Source organism: Pseudorasbora parva, chromosome 23 (assembly GCF_024679245.1).
Source record: "Pseudorasbora parva isolate DD20220531a chromosome 23, ASM2467924v1, whole genome shotgun sequence".
Lineage (NCBI taxonomy): Eukaryota > Metazoa > Chordata > Actinopteri > Cypriniformes > Gobionidae > Pseudorasbora > Pseudorasbora parva.
Window position 1 is genome coordinate 6,344,645 of NC_090194.1, and position 17,522 is coordinate 6,362,166.

Below are 17,522 nucleotides of genomic sequence, written 5' to 3' on the forward strand. Positions count from 1 at the left end.
GTGTGAATGACAGATTAATATATGTATGGTAGGGAATCTGAGGAAGGAAGAGAGAGCGGCTGTCAGCGTGCTGTGTTTGGGGAGGAGGGAGATTAGAGGAGCTGTCATAGGCTGTGTTGAGCGGTCTCACACAGATAAGTCTCAGCAGCGAAATGTGTTGTACCACTGCCTGTAAACAGGGAGCGAGAGATGGAAGATTATCTGAGTTTTGCGTTTTAGAGTTGTGTGTGCGCGGCTCAAGGTTCACCTGTTTTGTTGACTGTTCCATCTCAAAGTATTCACCACTTTCACTTTTAGACATATTTAATAATGCAGACAAGTACCTCTAAAAGTAAATCAGTTTTATTTGTTTGTGCTTTCTCCGCTTATCCTTAACATTCTGTCAATTTAAATTCATTAACTCTTTCTCCACCAATGTTTTTTTAAGTAGCCAGCCAGTGTTGTTGATATTTTACAAAAATGTTATGGCCCCCAGAATATTTTGTTGTGTAAATATCTGAACATGCTATTAATCAAAGGAAAGAAAAATCTGTTTTATTCTAGCTTCATGCATTCATTTTTTTTAATCAACACTTGAATATGGTTATAAGTATTATTTACAAAAATGTAAGCAAAAATCTTGACTTTTTTAATTTTTTGTAAAAGGCTACGTCTGATCAGATTCAGAACGATGAGTAAAACACAGATGGACTGGATCGAGTCCATCAACACCCCCGATGCTTGTACAGTTCTCTTCCTGGGTCGACATTTCACTCTGTAACAGGCTGTTTTGATTTATATGCTGTTCATTGTTGATGATCGCATTATATTTCATAGGCATCTGCTTAATTATGAGATCGCTCGTTTCTGATTCTTTTTTCCTGTCTTTTGATGTGTCTCATAGCAACCCCCCTCCCCCACTTAGCATATTACAGTGAAAACATGAAAAGCCGTAAAATCTCATCAATGGCGGAGAAGCATTTGTCATAAAAGACGAGAGCCCGTCAATGTCAGGGAAAGAGTTTAGACTCAACACCTTTACTACAGGAGTGTTTCCTCCAAGGAGGCAAGGGAGGCAGTGTCTCCTAAAAATAATTGGATGAAAAAGTAATCCGCAGTAGACAAATAAACCCCTGCAAATCTTATAAAACATGACATTAAAAAGTATTATAAATCACTAACACCCAGAAGTGACACCAGCGGTTAAAGTTACAGTGTGAAGCAGCGTCTCTAAACCCAATAAAGCATGTTTTAGGTAATTGTGATTGGGGAAAAGTCCTGTGAGAAGAGGCAATGCATCCATAATGCTATGATTTGTCTATTATACACTTGATGAGAAATATTGTGTTTTAATAAATAGAAAATTAATTGCATTGTTACATTTTAAAATACAATGTCATAACTGGAGCATGAATTTACTTGTCTCCTTATTCCTGTAGTGGTTTCAGCTGCATGTCTTAGCATGTGTGTTAACATGCAAGATAAACTGTACCGTTTGGCTTACGAGTGGTTTCTTTAAAGGCAACAAAAGGTGTTGCTGTTCCAGTACAACATACCTGTACATGCACTGTCACATTATTTCTTTTCATGAACAGTGCTGCGCTTAGCAGATTGCAGGCAGTGGCAGGTGGTGGAACCGGAGGAGCCTTATCGCTCTGAATTTCTGTTTGTGGAAAAGAACAGAGGAAAGCAGATCGCTCCATCTTTGCATCTGTGTCTCCAGCTCTTTTGTCTTGTTAGAAAACGCTCCCCTCCTCTGCGTTAGCATTGTCGAGCCGGTGTTTTACACACCGCTAATACCATCCCGAAGGCCTCCCAGATGAGCTGGTCAATGTTCCCTCCTGACCGGCGAAGTTTTAAGTGTCACTAGAAATGGACCTTTCTTTTGAGTGTCTCTCAAAGGCCCTGGCTGAAAAGAGCTCAGAGAGAATACAAGAGAGGAGATTACAGACAAGGGCCAGTCAGAGCTACCCTATTTAACACATTATATCCAGTCCCCTCAGGTTACACTTATGCACAGCAATATTTTAAAAGGGAGCGAGACAGAATGAGAATGAGAGATTGCTTCTGTAATAGCTGTAGAGACCATAACTGAGTGCCGATCTCCTCTGATTGCAATCTAGCACAGAGTTCCTATGAAATTAAACCATGCGTTTTGAGTGGGAAAGAAAGCAGGGAAGGGAATGGGAGGGAGGCAAAATGCAGCTCTGGTTACTTTGAAGCAGAGGATCAAGGCCAGAAAAAGGAATAAAATATGACAAAACGACAGCAGAAAGGGCTTATGGTCTATAGGCAGAATTTTACAGGCAAAGACAGCAATTACTGGCATACATAGCGTAACTCTCTATATTAATGTTTGATCTCCTATTGCACTTTTCTTGCAAGCTTCAAGTGCTTTTCCATACCCCACTGCCGCTTTAAATTAGTTCCTTGCCAACTCTGCGACATGTTCGCTGCATTTCCTTCCATTTCTTTCTCTTGCTCTCTCTGCGTTTCTCTCCCTGCTTTCTGTAGTCTGTCAGCGTTTCATTTGAATTAAAAATAATCTTCGCTGAGAGATCCGGACGTTGATTGTGGAGCGGAGAGCGGTAATCACAGGCTTGAGGTTTCGCTCAAATCTGATGATAGGCATTTAGGAAAGCGAGCTCTGATTTTGGGGACGACGGCTGCTTTGGTGCACCTCATCCAAACCCTGACATGCTCCATATATGTAATCATAATGTAATCATATCTATTTAATCAAATATAGATGAAAAAGGGCCCTTTTTTATAGCCAAACCAATTTTGCCACGGTTACGACCAAATAAAAATATACTGCGGTTTAGAAAAAAATGGCAAGCATAATATATTATGTAGTAAATGTGAACCTCAAAAAATAAAAAAAGTATATTAATATTGAATAAAAAATGTTTTTCCCTATTACAATTTTGTCCTGGCATATTTGTTACAACTGCAATTAAAGTGCTTAAAGGATTAGTTCACTTCAAAATGAAAATGTCCTGATAATTTAATAACCCTCATCTCATCCAAGATGTTCATGTCTTTCTTTCTTCAGTCGAAAAGAAATTACGTTTTTTTTTTTTTTTTTTTAGGAAAACATTCTAAGATTTTTCTCCACATAATGGGTTCAATGACAACAAATGGGTTGAAGGTCCAAATCAGTGCAGTTTCAAAGGAAGGGCTTCAGAGGCTCTGCACGATCCCAGCCGAGGAATAGGGTCTTATTTAGTGAAATCATTGGTAATTTTCAACCAAAAATATCACATTTATATACTTTTTAACGTCACATGCTCGACTTGTTGTTTTTCTTCCCGACATATGACATGATCACGTTGGAAAGGTCATGTCTGTGGTGTAGGTGGAAGTACCGATCCATTGCCAAAAACTCATCTCTCCTCCAGGTTCAAATTTGTCTGAAGTTGTTTTACCTTTATTTTTTGTAAAGGGCGTTTGATTTAGTCTTTGCGCGTTCATTTTAACACTGGGCCGATACTTTGACGTACGTCATGGCCGTACGTCAAACATCATGAAAAAGAACAACACAGAAGTCACGCATTCGAGGTTACAAAGAGAGAGTATATAAAGGGGTTTTTTTTAAAGAAAATTTTAGAAAATGATAAATGGTTTGACTAGATAAGACCCTATTCCTCGACTGGGATCGTGCATAGCCTCTGAAGCCCTTTGAAATTGCCTTGATTTGAATTGAAACACATTATATGGAGAATTATCATCATAATTATTATTAATTTCTTTTCAACTAATGAAAGAAAGACATGAACATATTGGATGAGATGGGGGCATTCCAGTAAACTTCATTTTGAAGTGAACTAATCCTTTAAACGTGTCTGTAGAACTCATCGCTTGAATACGGGTCCATAACTGTACTTTGTATGGTTAATTACCAATGATGTTTCCTTGAAATTCTCAAGGGGTGTTCAATAGGGGCCCTGCTGACCACCTGACCCTGGGACTGGGAGCATGGGACCCCTAAGCAGCATTAAACCTGTCCTCCGCAGACTGCACTGAGCTCATTTAGAGTCTGAAACAGACCTAATGAGCTACAGCTGCCTCTGTATTGGTCAAACCTAGATTACCTCAGGCTTGTTGTGACACAGAAATTAGCAGAGGGCAAAAATGTGTGAGGGGAAGTATTTTAAAAGCCTCCTCTCCCTTTGAGTGGGATCAACTGTTCTCTGAGGGATCCCTTACTGCATTTAATTTCTTTGTTACTGTCAATTCATCTATATGAAGCTATAATACATGTGACTTGGAGGACAAAAACTTTTTTTTAAAATCGTAATATTTATTTTTTTAAATAATTTACATTTATTTGTTTACAGTTCATGTTATTCTAAGTTCAGTTTTAATAATAAAACAAAATAATAGTTTAGTTTTTATTGTACTTTATTTTGCAGTTTTGAGATGCTATTTTTTTTATAGTAATTTAAAATATTCATATCGTGTTTGTTTTATTTTGCAATAAATACAAATAATTATGATACATATTTATTATTATTATTATGATAAATTATAATGCATATGTTTATTATAAAGAATATTTGTTTTAATATATGCAAACAATGTAAGACAATTCTTGTAATATTCGTGTCACAATAGATTACACGTGTTAAACTTAATTCACACAGAAAAATAAACTCATGTCTGTTGTTTGGTTGAGGCAGATGGTGGAGGTTGAGTGTGGTCTTATATTGATGGAGCGTGCAGCTCTTTCCCCCCGGCTCAGGAGAAGGGGTGAGAGATATAGAGAAGGAAAGATAAACATCCAGCAATAAGCTAACTCATTCTCTTACTCTGTTGGGGGCAGTCAAGGTCAGAGGTCACTGCAATGCGAGTCCCTTGTTAATCCATTGACCCGCAGTACAGAGGGTTAATACTGGTTTGCTAAGCCACGGGACCCCAAATCAGTCAGATTAAGGAGATTTTCCAGGAATGTCCGGCTTGATCTGAAGATTGCTGGATTGTTTGGGTTTGAGTGGCCGTGGACTGAGGTTAGCGGAATTAGATCTTCAAGCTTTTCCTCAAACCCTGGGGGAATAAAGTTAATATTACACCACGGTTTGGAAACACAATTAGGACCGAGTCTTAGCGTATAATTGCCACAGACTGGTTGATCAGTTTAGACTTTAATTATTTTTCCCGGTGTTAAATATCCCCCCACGTTAGTCCCAGGCATCATCGCATCACGCAGTGCAGCTTGCCATCTTGTTATTTTCTAAAGGTGCTGTTGCTTGGCAAAATCTGAGGGCGAAATCCCGTCATTTAAACAATAATCCATGTTATCTAGAATTTTTACGCAAATTTGCCACGATGACAACCAATGCTGCTTGGTTATAAAAAGTGGGAGTTGTGTGTGTGTGTGTGTGTGTGTGTGTGTGTGTGTGTGTGTGTGTGTGTGTGTGTGTGTGTGTGTGTGTGTGTGTGTGTGTGTGTGTGTGTGTGTGTGTGTGTGTGCATCGCTACATTAGTGGACAATGGACATTTTTCCAGGGACATTGCAGCAAATGTGACTGTGCTGCATCGTTATAAATACTATACTTGTATAGTATAGCTTACTATAGCTGTAAATGTGCAAATCTTTGCCCCCTGCTAATTATTCAGCAGGGCAAAATTGTGCTGTTCTAGGTCAGCCTGGGTGATTTTAACCCCAATGAAGGAAGGCTGTGGCTGAGGGAACCAGAGAGGTGTGTGCTGCTCATGAAGAGAGTCTCTGTATCCCTCCCCTTCACAGTAGCTGCACCCTACTGGGAAATTCATTAGCAGCTGACATCATCTCACTCCGGCCAGAGAGAGTGAAAGAATATCATTCTATACCAGTTCCCTCCTCCTCCTGCTCTCTCTCTCTCCCTTTCCCTTCTGGTCGCTCCGTCTCCTGTTTGCACTCTTTTAGGACTCCGCTGTCAGTAGCTCTCATTGAGCACCGTACACACACACACACACACACACACACACACACACACGCCCGCGCGCACGCACTCACTCACGCATCGTCTGTCCGGTGAAGCTGAGCGGAGGAAGCACGCTCCGTGTGTGTGTGAGGCAGAAAGAAGCAGGGCAGGGGGTAGGAGCTGAATGAAGTCAGGTTAGAATCAGGAAGTGGGAGGACCCGGTCGCGCTGTGGGTGAATGGGAGAGTTTGTGTGGATACAGGCAGCACTTGCGCGAAGAACAGGAGCCAGCGACAGGACACGAGCCTGAAACCAGCGACGATTTCGAGGAAAGGAAGCGGCGATCGGGGGTTTTTAGTGCGATTTTACTCCACCCAATCTGCCTATAGGAGGAAAATACTGTGCGCTTTGTTTGGATGTTTTAGCTCTGCGCGAGCGCACGGGAGAGACGCGCGCGGATGGTTTGTCACTGAGCGCGCCCCTGACACAAAAGCGCATAAGCGGCAGCTTCCGTTAAACGACGGTTGGCGAGGATTTCAAACGGCCAATTCGCGCGAACTGAAGGATTTCTCCACTTCTATGCGCTCTTGGGTACCAGACACATGGCTGCCTTTGTCCGGGAGCCTCTCTCGCTTTGAGCTCTGGATGTTTTTCTTCTTCTTCTTCCCTGGGAAAAGGCTTCTTATTTTGCATGGCTGTCATTCTCTCAAAGGGAGCGAGAGGAATTCGCCGCCTGTTTATGGATTACATGGTTTGACAAGCAGAATGTGAAACGGCGTATTTACTAAACCTACTAAAAGTGATTTCTTGACTTGTTATTTTCCTCCGTGACAACCTCGGCACATCAAAAGGTACAGCGCACCTTCATATCCCTCAAAACAATATATTTTAGTTCATATTTCGATTACTACAATGTAGTCCAACGTTTTATGGGAATTTTAGAGCAGTTTCAGTGGATTACTCGATGGCTGGAGGATTCGCAGCGCGTCGGTTGTGGATAATTGTAGTTGAAATCTCTGCAGTGAATGTTGCCAGATGTTTCTCGGTTGTGGTTTGAATAAAGCGGTCACGCGAACGCATCGTTATGTGGATGTCATGTGTTAATTAACAGATATAACGTTATTATTTTGTTGTTATTATAATGATTTAATTATTGATATCTTTAAATGGCCTCAATTTGATGTGCAACACTAATTTTAAATGTGCTTAAAATGTGCAAATATTTGAGAGGGTTGTCGTACCTTGTCAGTATTGTTTTTCCCTCGAGGTGGAAATGGATATAGTGTTGCTAAACCTGTCAGAATAATTGCCTTCAAATGAGATGGATACATTTTTGTGTATCCAATGAAAGACGCACAAGATGTACCTTAACAAGTTAACTTCTACCGCAAAATATTTTCTGTTTGCTATTGTGTTGGTCAATATTTGCAAAAATGTTAAAAAAGTGCACATAGCTCGTTGTGTTATTTTCCTCTCGAATGACTGAGTGGAGAGCCAGGTCAGATGCTAATGGATGGACTGCAATGGTTCTATCTTTGTTGCTGTTTTGCCAATTTAATTAGCCGTTGCCCCTTTGACACCACATTGTCACTTAAATAGGCGTTCATTACCTAAATGCTGTGTAAATTGCAACGCTGGATGTTTGCAAAATAACATAGCGATGTTAATGCGTTCAACCCGTTTCCAGCGCAGCGCGTCGTTTTGCGCATGGAGCCACAGTGCCATCCAGTGGCCGATTTGAGAATTGTCTGAATTTCTGCGCTCATTAGTGCAGCGCTACCTTTGATGATGAAGCCCACCTGCTTAGTTCTGAAGCAGATGTACTGACTCTCTCTTTGTCGCTCTCTCTCAGGGCTCAGATGCCAGCTCAGAGAAACTCTTCAGCACAGCTGCAGTTAAAGGTATGGTGGTCTTTCTTTATTTCATCTATATGCTTGTTATTGTTTGTGTAAATCACAGTTATGTAATAGTGAAAAGGCTGTTGACAGATTATACCTGTGCAATTGAGCCGCATACTTTTAATGATTGTTGTAATTCTGTAATATGTGTGGATAATAATCCAGGCTTTATGACATATACTGTTTTATAATGTAGGTACTATATGGGTACCTGAATCAGCATGCAATGCCTTTAGACAAACTAGAATCTGTCACCTTATTCTAGACAACCTTATTTACCAATATCACATTCAGATTATGTTTAATGTGTTTTGTTTTCCCGGGTGGCATGGGAAATAACGCGTTTCCTTGAAGCTGACTGCGATTCCATTGACAGACACAGTGTGTTATATCCGTGCTTTCTCACAGCGTATGGGCTGGGAGAAATCCATCTGAGCCACTCTGTTAAACAGATCCCAATGTGCTGCTGAGTGATGAATGAGAAAATCCATTTCAGGCGCGCAGCATGTGTAAACGCCACACACTGGGTCCCATGTGCAGCGGCGTCTGGCTTCTGTTATGGAAATTGATTAGTTGTGAAATGCTAAATAAAGGTGCTGGATCTGCGGCACAGACGGTAGTAGAAGAAGCAATTCTACCCTGCTGGTTTGATACTCCGCGTGGTTGATATTGTTTGCCGTGTCTATTTTAAAAGCACGCTTTGTATTTATACAGTGAGGAGCTGCAATGTGCGCACCGTCTGTTCTTTGTGTGCATGTAAACGTCCCGCCATGTGCGTAGGAAGTTTGCTCGTGTTGAGACTGTGGTAAGAACGAGTCAAGGATACTAGGCATTGAGAGTGGAGTCAGTTGAGTTGCTTTTAAAACCTCTGTGTCTTTAGACAGCAGGAGCCCATCAGCACACTGCTAATTTGCTCTTAAAGCCTTTGGAATTTGAGCTCCCCCATTTTACAAACCCCGGGCAGACCAACATAATGGAGCCCAGCCTTGTGAATCCACATTCCTCTGTAATGGTGCGTTACCAGGATGGAGAGCATGATGGGTGGGGTGGGGAGGGGGCGACGGAGGCTGGAAAGAGATCTGACCCCAGGGAGAACGTGAGAGAGAGCGACTGATTGATGCCGACAAGCCTTTTTCCTCCTTTTCCCCCTTGCTTCACTCCCTCGGGACCCCAAACACATTTCCCACATTCTGCTCTTTGAAGGCCTTTAGAGGTTTGATTTGTGTGGTTCACAAATGAGGGGTGCTGAATGGCGACCCTTTTTCGGAAAGCCTTTTCCTCCTGGAGACGCCTCTCCGCGGCCATTACGACCCCTTCTGAAAGGATTAAAACTCCCTTTATGCTCCTTAAACTAACACATGCCCGCCTCCTCTGCTTCTGAATGCTGGCGCTTGGGAAACAGTACACAAATATGCTTTATCTTCTCACTGACTGCCAGGCCACTTCGTCTCCCTCCAGACTCTATTTCCATTTAAATGTGTCTTTTCTCTCTCTTTTCCCTCTCTCCTTCACATCCCCTTGTCCCCTTCTCGCCTTGCCATATGCTAATTTTTTCATTGGCACAAGGGATGGAGAAAAGAGGATCGTCCTCCAAAGCACAGGTGCAAATGAACTGTGGTATTTTCATTGGAGAGCTTTAGGAAGATAAAGACGGTGAGTGTACACGTCACGCCGCTCTCTGTTACAGAGGATTGCCCGTCGCTCAGACTCGTCACCCTTATAAACAAAAGAAGAAAGAGAATGCAGAACCGAAGAGCAGAGAGACAGGCAACAGAAAAGGTGTCAATATTTGCCTGGAGCCTAGGACAAGAGGCCTGTGTTGTGTTTTTCACACTCAGGTGTTTGACGCTCATAAAATGCCTCGCGTTCAACAGCTAGATGAGATGGAACGTCACCTCTGAGCAAAGACCACAAGAGCACAGCAAAACTGATCGTAGATCATTTATCGTTCTCTAGGCCATTTTGAGCACTGGAGAGGGGTTGGGAAGATCATTAGTTTGATTCAAGCTTCTTACTTGACACATGCTAGCTGCTAGGTCATGGCCCTGACAAGAGTTGATCTTATTCTACCTAATTTTCTGTTTGTGTAACAAACAGGAAGTTTCTTGTGAGTGTCAACCTGTTTGCTCAGTGAGTCTGTTTACATAGATTCCCACTTAACATGTTCTTTTGGCAAATTAGACCCTCTTCTCTGCTCTCCTATTTTCTCCTCTTCTTCTCTCCCTCCCGATGTTTTGTGTAATTGTTGCTTGTTTTCTTTTTTTCTCTCCTCATTGCTCCATCTCTCACTCCTATTAAGCAGAATCATTAAATGTTCGACTTAATTACTGTCTCTCTCACATAGCCTGCAGGTGGCTGCCAACCAGCCTGCCTCAATTAGTGTATTCATCGCCCTCGTCTTGCGTTTCTTAGAAGCATTTTTGCTCGGTTTCGGATCAAGTTAGAGTGAGAACAGCCATGTGAAGGTCCTTCCAGTGAATTGTGACCAGTTAACTACTACATTCCTGATTCTGAGACTCCATAGTACTCCATTTGATTGTTAATTGTCTTTCGCACCTATTTTGTCCCTAAGTGGGAATAAACGGTGTAAAAACATACTTTTCATCAAGTCCATATTTAAACAGATAAGTCAGGATCTTTAAGAAAATGACAACAACAACAAAAAACGCATTGCTTCTGTTGGCTTCCAGTTTTGGCGCTGTTATGAACTTAAGATTGGCTGACTTTGGTTATCTTGACTTTATCTTGGAGTTTTCTCCAGAAAGGTGCGTATAAAGGTCTGTCCGGTACAAAAAGCTTTTGTTCTGCGAGGGAATATTGATTGTAATTGTGTTGGTTAAGCAAATGGTTAAATCCCGTGATAAATTAGTAGCGCCCCCCACTTCATGATTAATCGATTGATCATTAATGTAAACAACAATCAATTATGGTAATGTATGTAAATTGACAGCCCTATTATGAAGTAATTAATTTTACACTGTAAATGTCTGATATCATGAATGTTGCAGAGTATAAATTGAGTCTGACTCATTGTATTGACCACATTTGGACTTGGATGATAAGACAGAGCTCTATAGACCCCTCTCATGCTCTTTCTTTTTCTTTTTCAATATGCTGTCAGTGTCCCACTTAGAAACACTACAACAAAGGCCCAGACTGCCAAACAGATTGTTTTTTTTTTTGTTTGGCAATAATTCCCAGTATTACCCAGTAATTCCCAGCCATTTTGTGAGTGCTGTTTTATAATAATGAGTAAAATCTACACTGTCTTTTGTGGTGCACGTCTAATGCACAATGTAATATTTATATATGTTTAGAATGTAGTTTGGTTGTTTGTACATAAAAATAACAGAACATTGCCAGTTATCAGTAATACGTGAATGAGCACTGTATAAGACAGGCTCCATGCAAGCAGGCAGGCAGCTGAGCGCTCATCTGAAGAGCAGGACTCTGGTGAGGCCCTGTGTGGAAGGTGTAATTTCTCCGAATATGACATTGTCGAGAGATTGAAAAAGAGGGGAATAGAGGATGAAGAGAAGGAAAGAAGAGGCAGCAAAATGAAGTTTGACGCCGATGAGAGTTGTTAAGAGATGGATGGATGGATGTGGAGAGCTTTTGAGATATCGGCGCACTTGCTGAGTGCTGTAGTCTCACAAATGTCTGAAGCTTCAGGAGTGTATGTGCGGTAGTATGAATGTTTGCATACCACTTTCCATGTGCTTGACACTGGCATAAAAGGCAGTTTTTTGAATTTCATAAAGCAAGCTATTTCTGTGAATGTGTGAGACTTCAGATTCATAATGCTGTAGGTAAATAACTGGAGTTACAAAGTGCAATAAACTGTAAAACCATTTGTGCTGCAAACCTGTGTTTGTGTTTACGACAGGGCTGGGTGTTGACTCACAATTAGATCAGATTCACAAGCTTGCAATTCGATACAGATTAAATTAGATTATTTTGGATGTATAGCAGGTATAATACATGGCACATTTTCTCAAGGAAACAAATCTCTTAAATAATGCTGTAAACTACACTGTTAAAAAAAATCAGGTCTCCAATTGAAAATGTTCTACTGACTGCTCATCTAATATTTTCAGTTGACCAAATTGAATTTCTGTTAATTTAATGGCATCAATTCACAGAAATTCATTTTGGCCAACTAAAAAATTTAGCTGTGATCAGTCACTAGAAAATCTTCAAATGGAGACATGATTTTTTTTATTTGATGATGCTAGCTCATGTTTATTTTGCGACGTAAACGCTGCTTAAACATCTCATCTTTAGTTAATAATGTATGTAATCTCTCAGGTTGTCTATTTGTGTTGTCTTGTTCTGTTGATTAACCAATTGGAATGAATTTTTGATGAAGTCAAAGCTTCCTGTTTTCTTTATTTTTCCAGTGAAGATCAGTGAAGAACATCTGTTTTTGGCGAGGTAACTGCTTATTTGTTCAACTTCTCAGTCAGCTCGACTTGCTGTTTATCTGCAGCTCAAGCCATCATATCTCTATGGACATGTCTTTATAGTTTGTATAGAGACCAACTGTAATTTATGGCTTTGTGAAAGTGTGTTTGATGAGAGATGGGCTGTAATTCACAGCACACTGCATTTATAGTCTGCAGTGATGTCTCATCCCCTGACACACAAACACACAGAGGTTAACACACCATAAGCATCATCCTGATTTACTGCCCAAGGCCAGCAAACAATAGCACCACCCACTCTCACAGCCTGGCCAGTGATGCGTGTGTGGATATCTTAATGTATGAGTAAGCATTGTTGTATGACCATTTGAATATTGTTTTTCCAGTAGGCTTGCTATAAGTGGTTTTCCTGCCATGGGGAACAAGTGTGTTTTAAAACACAGCTTTTAAGCAGAGCCTCACACTAGCGGTACTGGGAGGAGAGGTGGAGATGCCATAGAACTGGTGATGAATTGGAAGTCAGACACTCATTTAATGCTATCCATCATCTCAGTCTGTCCCGCCTGTAGTCATAACACAGCCATGACCACACTCCTACACTCTCTCAATTTGTCCCTCGCTCTCAAAGAGGTCATTCTGAGGTTGTTCCCAAACCCCAGAGGTTGAAGGACTAAAGTAAATTCATCTATCTTGGTGACTGGAGGAAGATGCAGTGAGAGGAAGAAAGAGAGGCCAGGAGACGAGGCATTGTGTAAACGTTACTATATCCGACATGTCACACTAAACGCAGGGAGTCTGGAAGCCATCACGCTAAATGAAAGTTACGTGCACACATTTAAATGGGCTGCACTCCAGAGATACAAGCAGCGCCTACAACTTAGGGGCACATATCAACACTTTTGGATTTCTTATTTTACATTGTCATCAGAGAAGAACTGAGCTATGTTTTGTTTAATCATTCAAAGTGTCACAGGTTTGTAATATATGTAAGCCCAAAGGTAAACTCTGAGTGTGGGAGATTAAGTCTAGATGCTTTGTCTAGTTCAGATGCCATGATGAGCTCAACTATGTTAGAGTGCATACAAAGAGACTCTTTAATTTTCATTCTCATCGAATTTACTTGAGTCAAAAAGATCTTAGTGTTGCAGTGCTGACACTTTAATTACAGTGTGTTTGTACAAAGCCACTCTGAGGTCACTTACTTATTTACTACTGTACTATTTTTGGTCAGTAAAATGAGATTTTAAAAAGTGAAATAGAAATTAATACTTCTATTCAGCAAGAATGCATTAACTTGATTAAAAGTGACAGTAAAGACTTTTGTCTGTACATAAGTGGTGTTACAAAACTAAATATTTCAAATAAAACAAAAATAAAACTAATTTCACAACGCATTGGCAATTCGACTTGGACTGTGTTTTAATCTGAAAAGTTTATCTTAAATCTAAAATATCTGGTGGTGTTTCCACCTGCATTGTACTTGATAGAAGGTGGTTGACTGACATGAATGAGTGACAGATACTTTAAAAAAAAAAGTGAAAAGGCTCCATGCGGTTGTAACCCTGCCTTACACCTGTGATGACATCACCTCGTAGCTCCCATTACCTCTGTTTGGACAAGATGAACATTTATTTTATTTTCTCTCCCCTCTCTTTCTTTCCCTCCAGCTCCCACTTTTTCATCTTTTCCCAGGTCTGTTCAGTCGTTTTGTCCAATTATGCATACAGCCGTTTGTTTTCTCTGTGATAACAGTAACAGAGCGATTAGTTAGGGTAGCTCTCGTAGAGGTGTGTTTTTGTATGTGTGCTTTAGTATATTTTAACTAAACCTCAAAGACATAGTAATTAGGCCTCTGGACAGTCAGTGCTCTTATGAAGAGAGTACAAACGTTCTACTGATTATGTTAAACTTTCACGCCCCTGCCTTCAAGGTCTCAGGTCAGTTAGGTTAAGGTTTCGGTTTTTGTTGTCCTTTTTGTACTTATCTGGCCCCATTTGGGCTGACTGAATTGTTGGAGGAACTGATCCTGTATCAGCTAATGCTTAACTTTATGTTCAGTTCACTCCAGCACCCCTAAAAAAAATTTGAGGCTTTGTACATTTGCAGATGTAGGTTTGTGTGTGCTTGAGGCTCTTCTTGCCTGGCTGTGAATGTGTAAATAAATGTAATCCAATCAATATCTATCTCAATACGCCACTGGAATATTTATTAAAATGCCGGCCCATGTGTTTAACCAATGCAGTAATAGATCTACACCTTATGTTGTCAGACTAAGACTTTGCTTAACATAACCGTAAATGTTGGGAAACCATTAGTGTTTTCTAAGATCCAGCTGCTTGAAGAGATGGTTTAATTGCCTGTGGGTTCACTTAGATTTGCAGATTTAAGAATTTGTTATTGTGAGCACAAGGCCTATGTTTATCCTAAGTCTCTAAATACCAGTTAGTGGTTTACGTTTTGTGCTGAAGTCTCTGTATTTGAAATCATATAGACAGAACTGTGTGCCATTAAAACTGAAAGATGAGCTGTTGTATCTGTATGAAGTCTAGGAGGTAAAGTAGTTTTTCAGCATAGCTGCTAAATGATGTTTTTCTATAGATGAGCACCAGCCTGAAGTAGGATCAAGCTGGTCAAGAACTGTGACCTATAAAAAGAGAGTGAGAGAGATAGGCCTGTCGCAATAGTCAATAAATCAATTAATTGCACGATAAAAAAAAGAGCTTTGATAATTTTTCCGGCCACGATAATTTCCATTTGCATGCTTGTTTGTTTTCCTCGTCTTTTACTGAATGCGCATGCACCTCGTCCGTTTGTGGAGGTGTTTATACTCGACGCACAGACTGGGTGCCGGCGTGATGAGACGTCATGCTCGGCCAGATTCGCCCAACGTACTTCTTTGTTTGCGAAGCCTCACGCAAAGTTACAAAATATGAAGTGCTCACCGGCAAGCGAAATGGGGTCTCGCACACTGCGTTGACGAAATTGGCAGTTTGATAAATGCAAGTTAATTCTTCAGTTCAATCTTTGTGTGCTAAAAAGGCACATAAGTTCCTGCAGAGATAGCAATACATGTTCTCATTTTTTTGCCAAATAAATGAAAAGCATGTCATCAATGTCTTCTCTTGGTGTATCAAAATCTCACCTAGCTTTCCTCAGAGATGGTCAAGTCAAGTTCACCTTGTACATATTTACATGATATATATATAAAAAAAATAATACTGTATCCTAAATTGCGGATAATTAAGCTATATATCATATGCTGAAGTAAATTTCTGGAGGGTTAACGATTAAAAGAAAAAAACAACAAGAATCGTACAGAACCGAAAACGGTGACCCTAAAACCGTGATACGAAACTGAACCGTGGGTTTTGTGAACGTTCCATCGCTAATATGCACCTAAAACACAGTCATCCATTGCAGTTTTCATCCATTTTATTTATTGTTTTTGATATTTATTGGAGTGAAATTTTTTTGTTAACAGACTGAGAGTCCATTGCTTTTATTGTTTTTGTTTGTTTTGTTCATTTATTGTGGATATTTAAAAGGTTTTCTATTTTCATTTTTAAATAGTCTTTAGAAATAAAAGTTTATTGATCTTTGAAAAGGTGTACCTGCATTATTATGCCATTATCATTATTTGAGATGAAAATGATCTCAGAACAACAACATTATGATTTATCGCCATTTCTTGGCCAATTTATCGTCCAGCAAAATTTGTTATCGTGACAGGCTTAGAGAGAGAGATATACCTTGTGGACACCCATGGTGGTAGCCAAGGATAGACACTTTGACTGACCACCTTCTGGGTGGGATAACTGCCTCTCTGCCACCCCTGTGGTCCCTCGGGGAAGAGAGCTCCTCACTCAAATATTAAACACTGAAACGCTCAGTTGGAAAGCAGGGGGTGAGAGCCACAGCTGGTGAACAGACTGAGTGCAGAATATGAGCTTATATCTAGGAAAAGCAGAGAATTAATTGCTCCCTAAAGAATGTATGCTTCCTAACTCAAGCATCCCTCCATCTCTCAGCATTTCTTTTGCTGACTCTCACTCATACCTATCTGGGGTAAAAAATAAACACCTTTTGCCCTGCAGGCTAGGATTGGGCACACCTCTCCTCACCTTGGTAGCTGTCTGTTTCCATCACTTCTACTTAATTCTCCTTTGAAATTTTAGTCCATTGAAATGTCCCCATCTGAGCAATCACTCAATCCATGACTGTCCCTCAGGGCAGTGTTCATGTGCCAAAATGGAAAACTTTATAATTAAGGCCCATTCACACCAAGGATAATAACTATAAACTAATAATAATAATAATTCATTCTTATTATATAAGAATAGTCACCACACCACAACTATAACAATAACAACAGTGAGCTATATTGTTGAAATCACTTAGGCCACAGAAATGTTTTGTTTCCATCTGATGAATAATAAAATCCTAATCCTGCTGTCAATTAAATATTATATCCAATATTGTCTTACACAACATGCGTTTTCTCATCTATTTACATTCAAAAACTGACTGTATTTGCCTAAATACTCATCAAGACGAGAATGCAGTCATAATTTTTTCGCAATCGGAGAGGAGAGAGAGAGAACTACAAGTGTGCTACCTATAGGCCTAATGAATAGAGCAAAATCAGACCACCTAAAGACCATGCTCAATTCAGTCCAGCTTGTGGTTGTTCCGGAGAATTCTTTGCTAAAGGGAAAATCCAATGTGTGCTTTCATATAAATAAGCACTAATGAAGTGTGAAATATTCCATTTTATCACCATTTGTTCCATTTATGGGAGATTCCACACTCGGGCCATGGTTTCATAAGCTGTATGAAGAGCTGTCCCATTCACAGGATTGTCACCATCTGTTCCAGATTACATTGCTCTAAGAAGACGCTGTTTGATTTCGGTTTTAAATGGCAGCCTTTATCCTATGCATCAAGTTTTATTCAAACAGTGACATCCTAAACCAGACATTTCAGTTCGGGCCTCAATGCTTGGGCTTAGGGGACACTAGAAAAGCAAACAACTCTCCCAGCTGAGGGCTGCTGCTTAGATTAGATACAACAAAAACACACACAAATGCATTGAATTCTGATAGTTCCTACCAACATACACTCTGGAGACTCCACAATCACTAGACACACACGGGATACTTTGCTTCCCTTGGCCTCAGACATGTTATGTGATTCTACATTCGGCCCGTCACAAGTATGTGTGTGTCAATGTGTCCATCTGAGAAACTGCCTCCTCTGAGAGTGCTGTCCTGCACAAAGCCAGCTTTGTTCTAATAGTAACCTGATCCAAGGTCTCGC

At 40.4% G+C, this 17,522-nt stretch overlaps 1 protein-coding gene across 4 annotated transcripts in view; it reads left to right on the forward strand.

Annotated features, from left to right (window-relative positions):
* auts2a (activator of transcription and developmental regulator AUTS2 a) overlaps nt 1–17,522 on the forward strand; it is a 381,444-nt gene that overhangs the window by 339,374 nt on the left and 24,548 nt on the right. For all 4 annotated transcript variants that reach the window (XM_067434082.1, XM_067434083.1, XM_067434084.1 and 1 more), the window contains one exon: nt 7,737–7,785. In XM_067434082.1, coding sequence (XP_067290183.1) covers nt 7,737–7,785 — 49 coding nt within the window. The remainder of the gene's footprint in view (nt 1–7,736; nt 7,786–17,522) is intronic.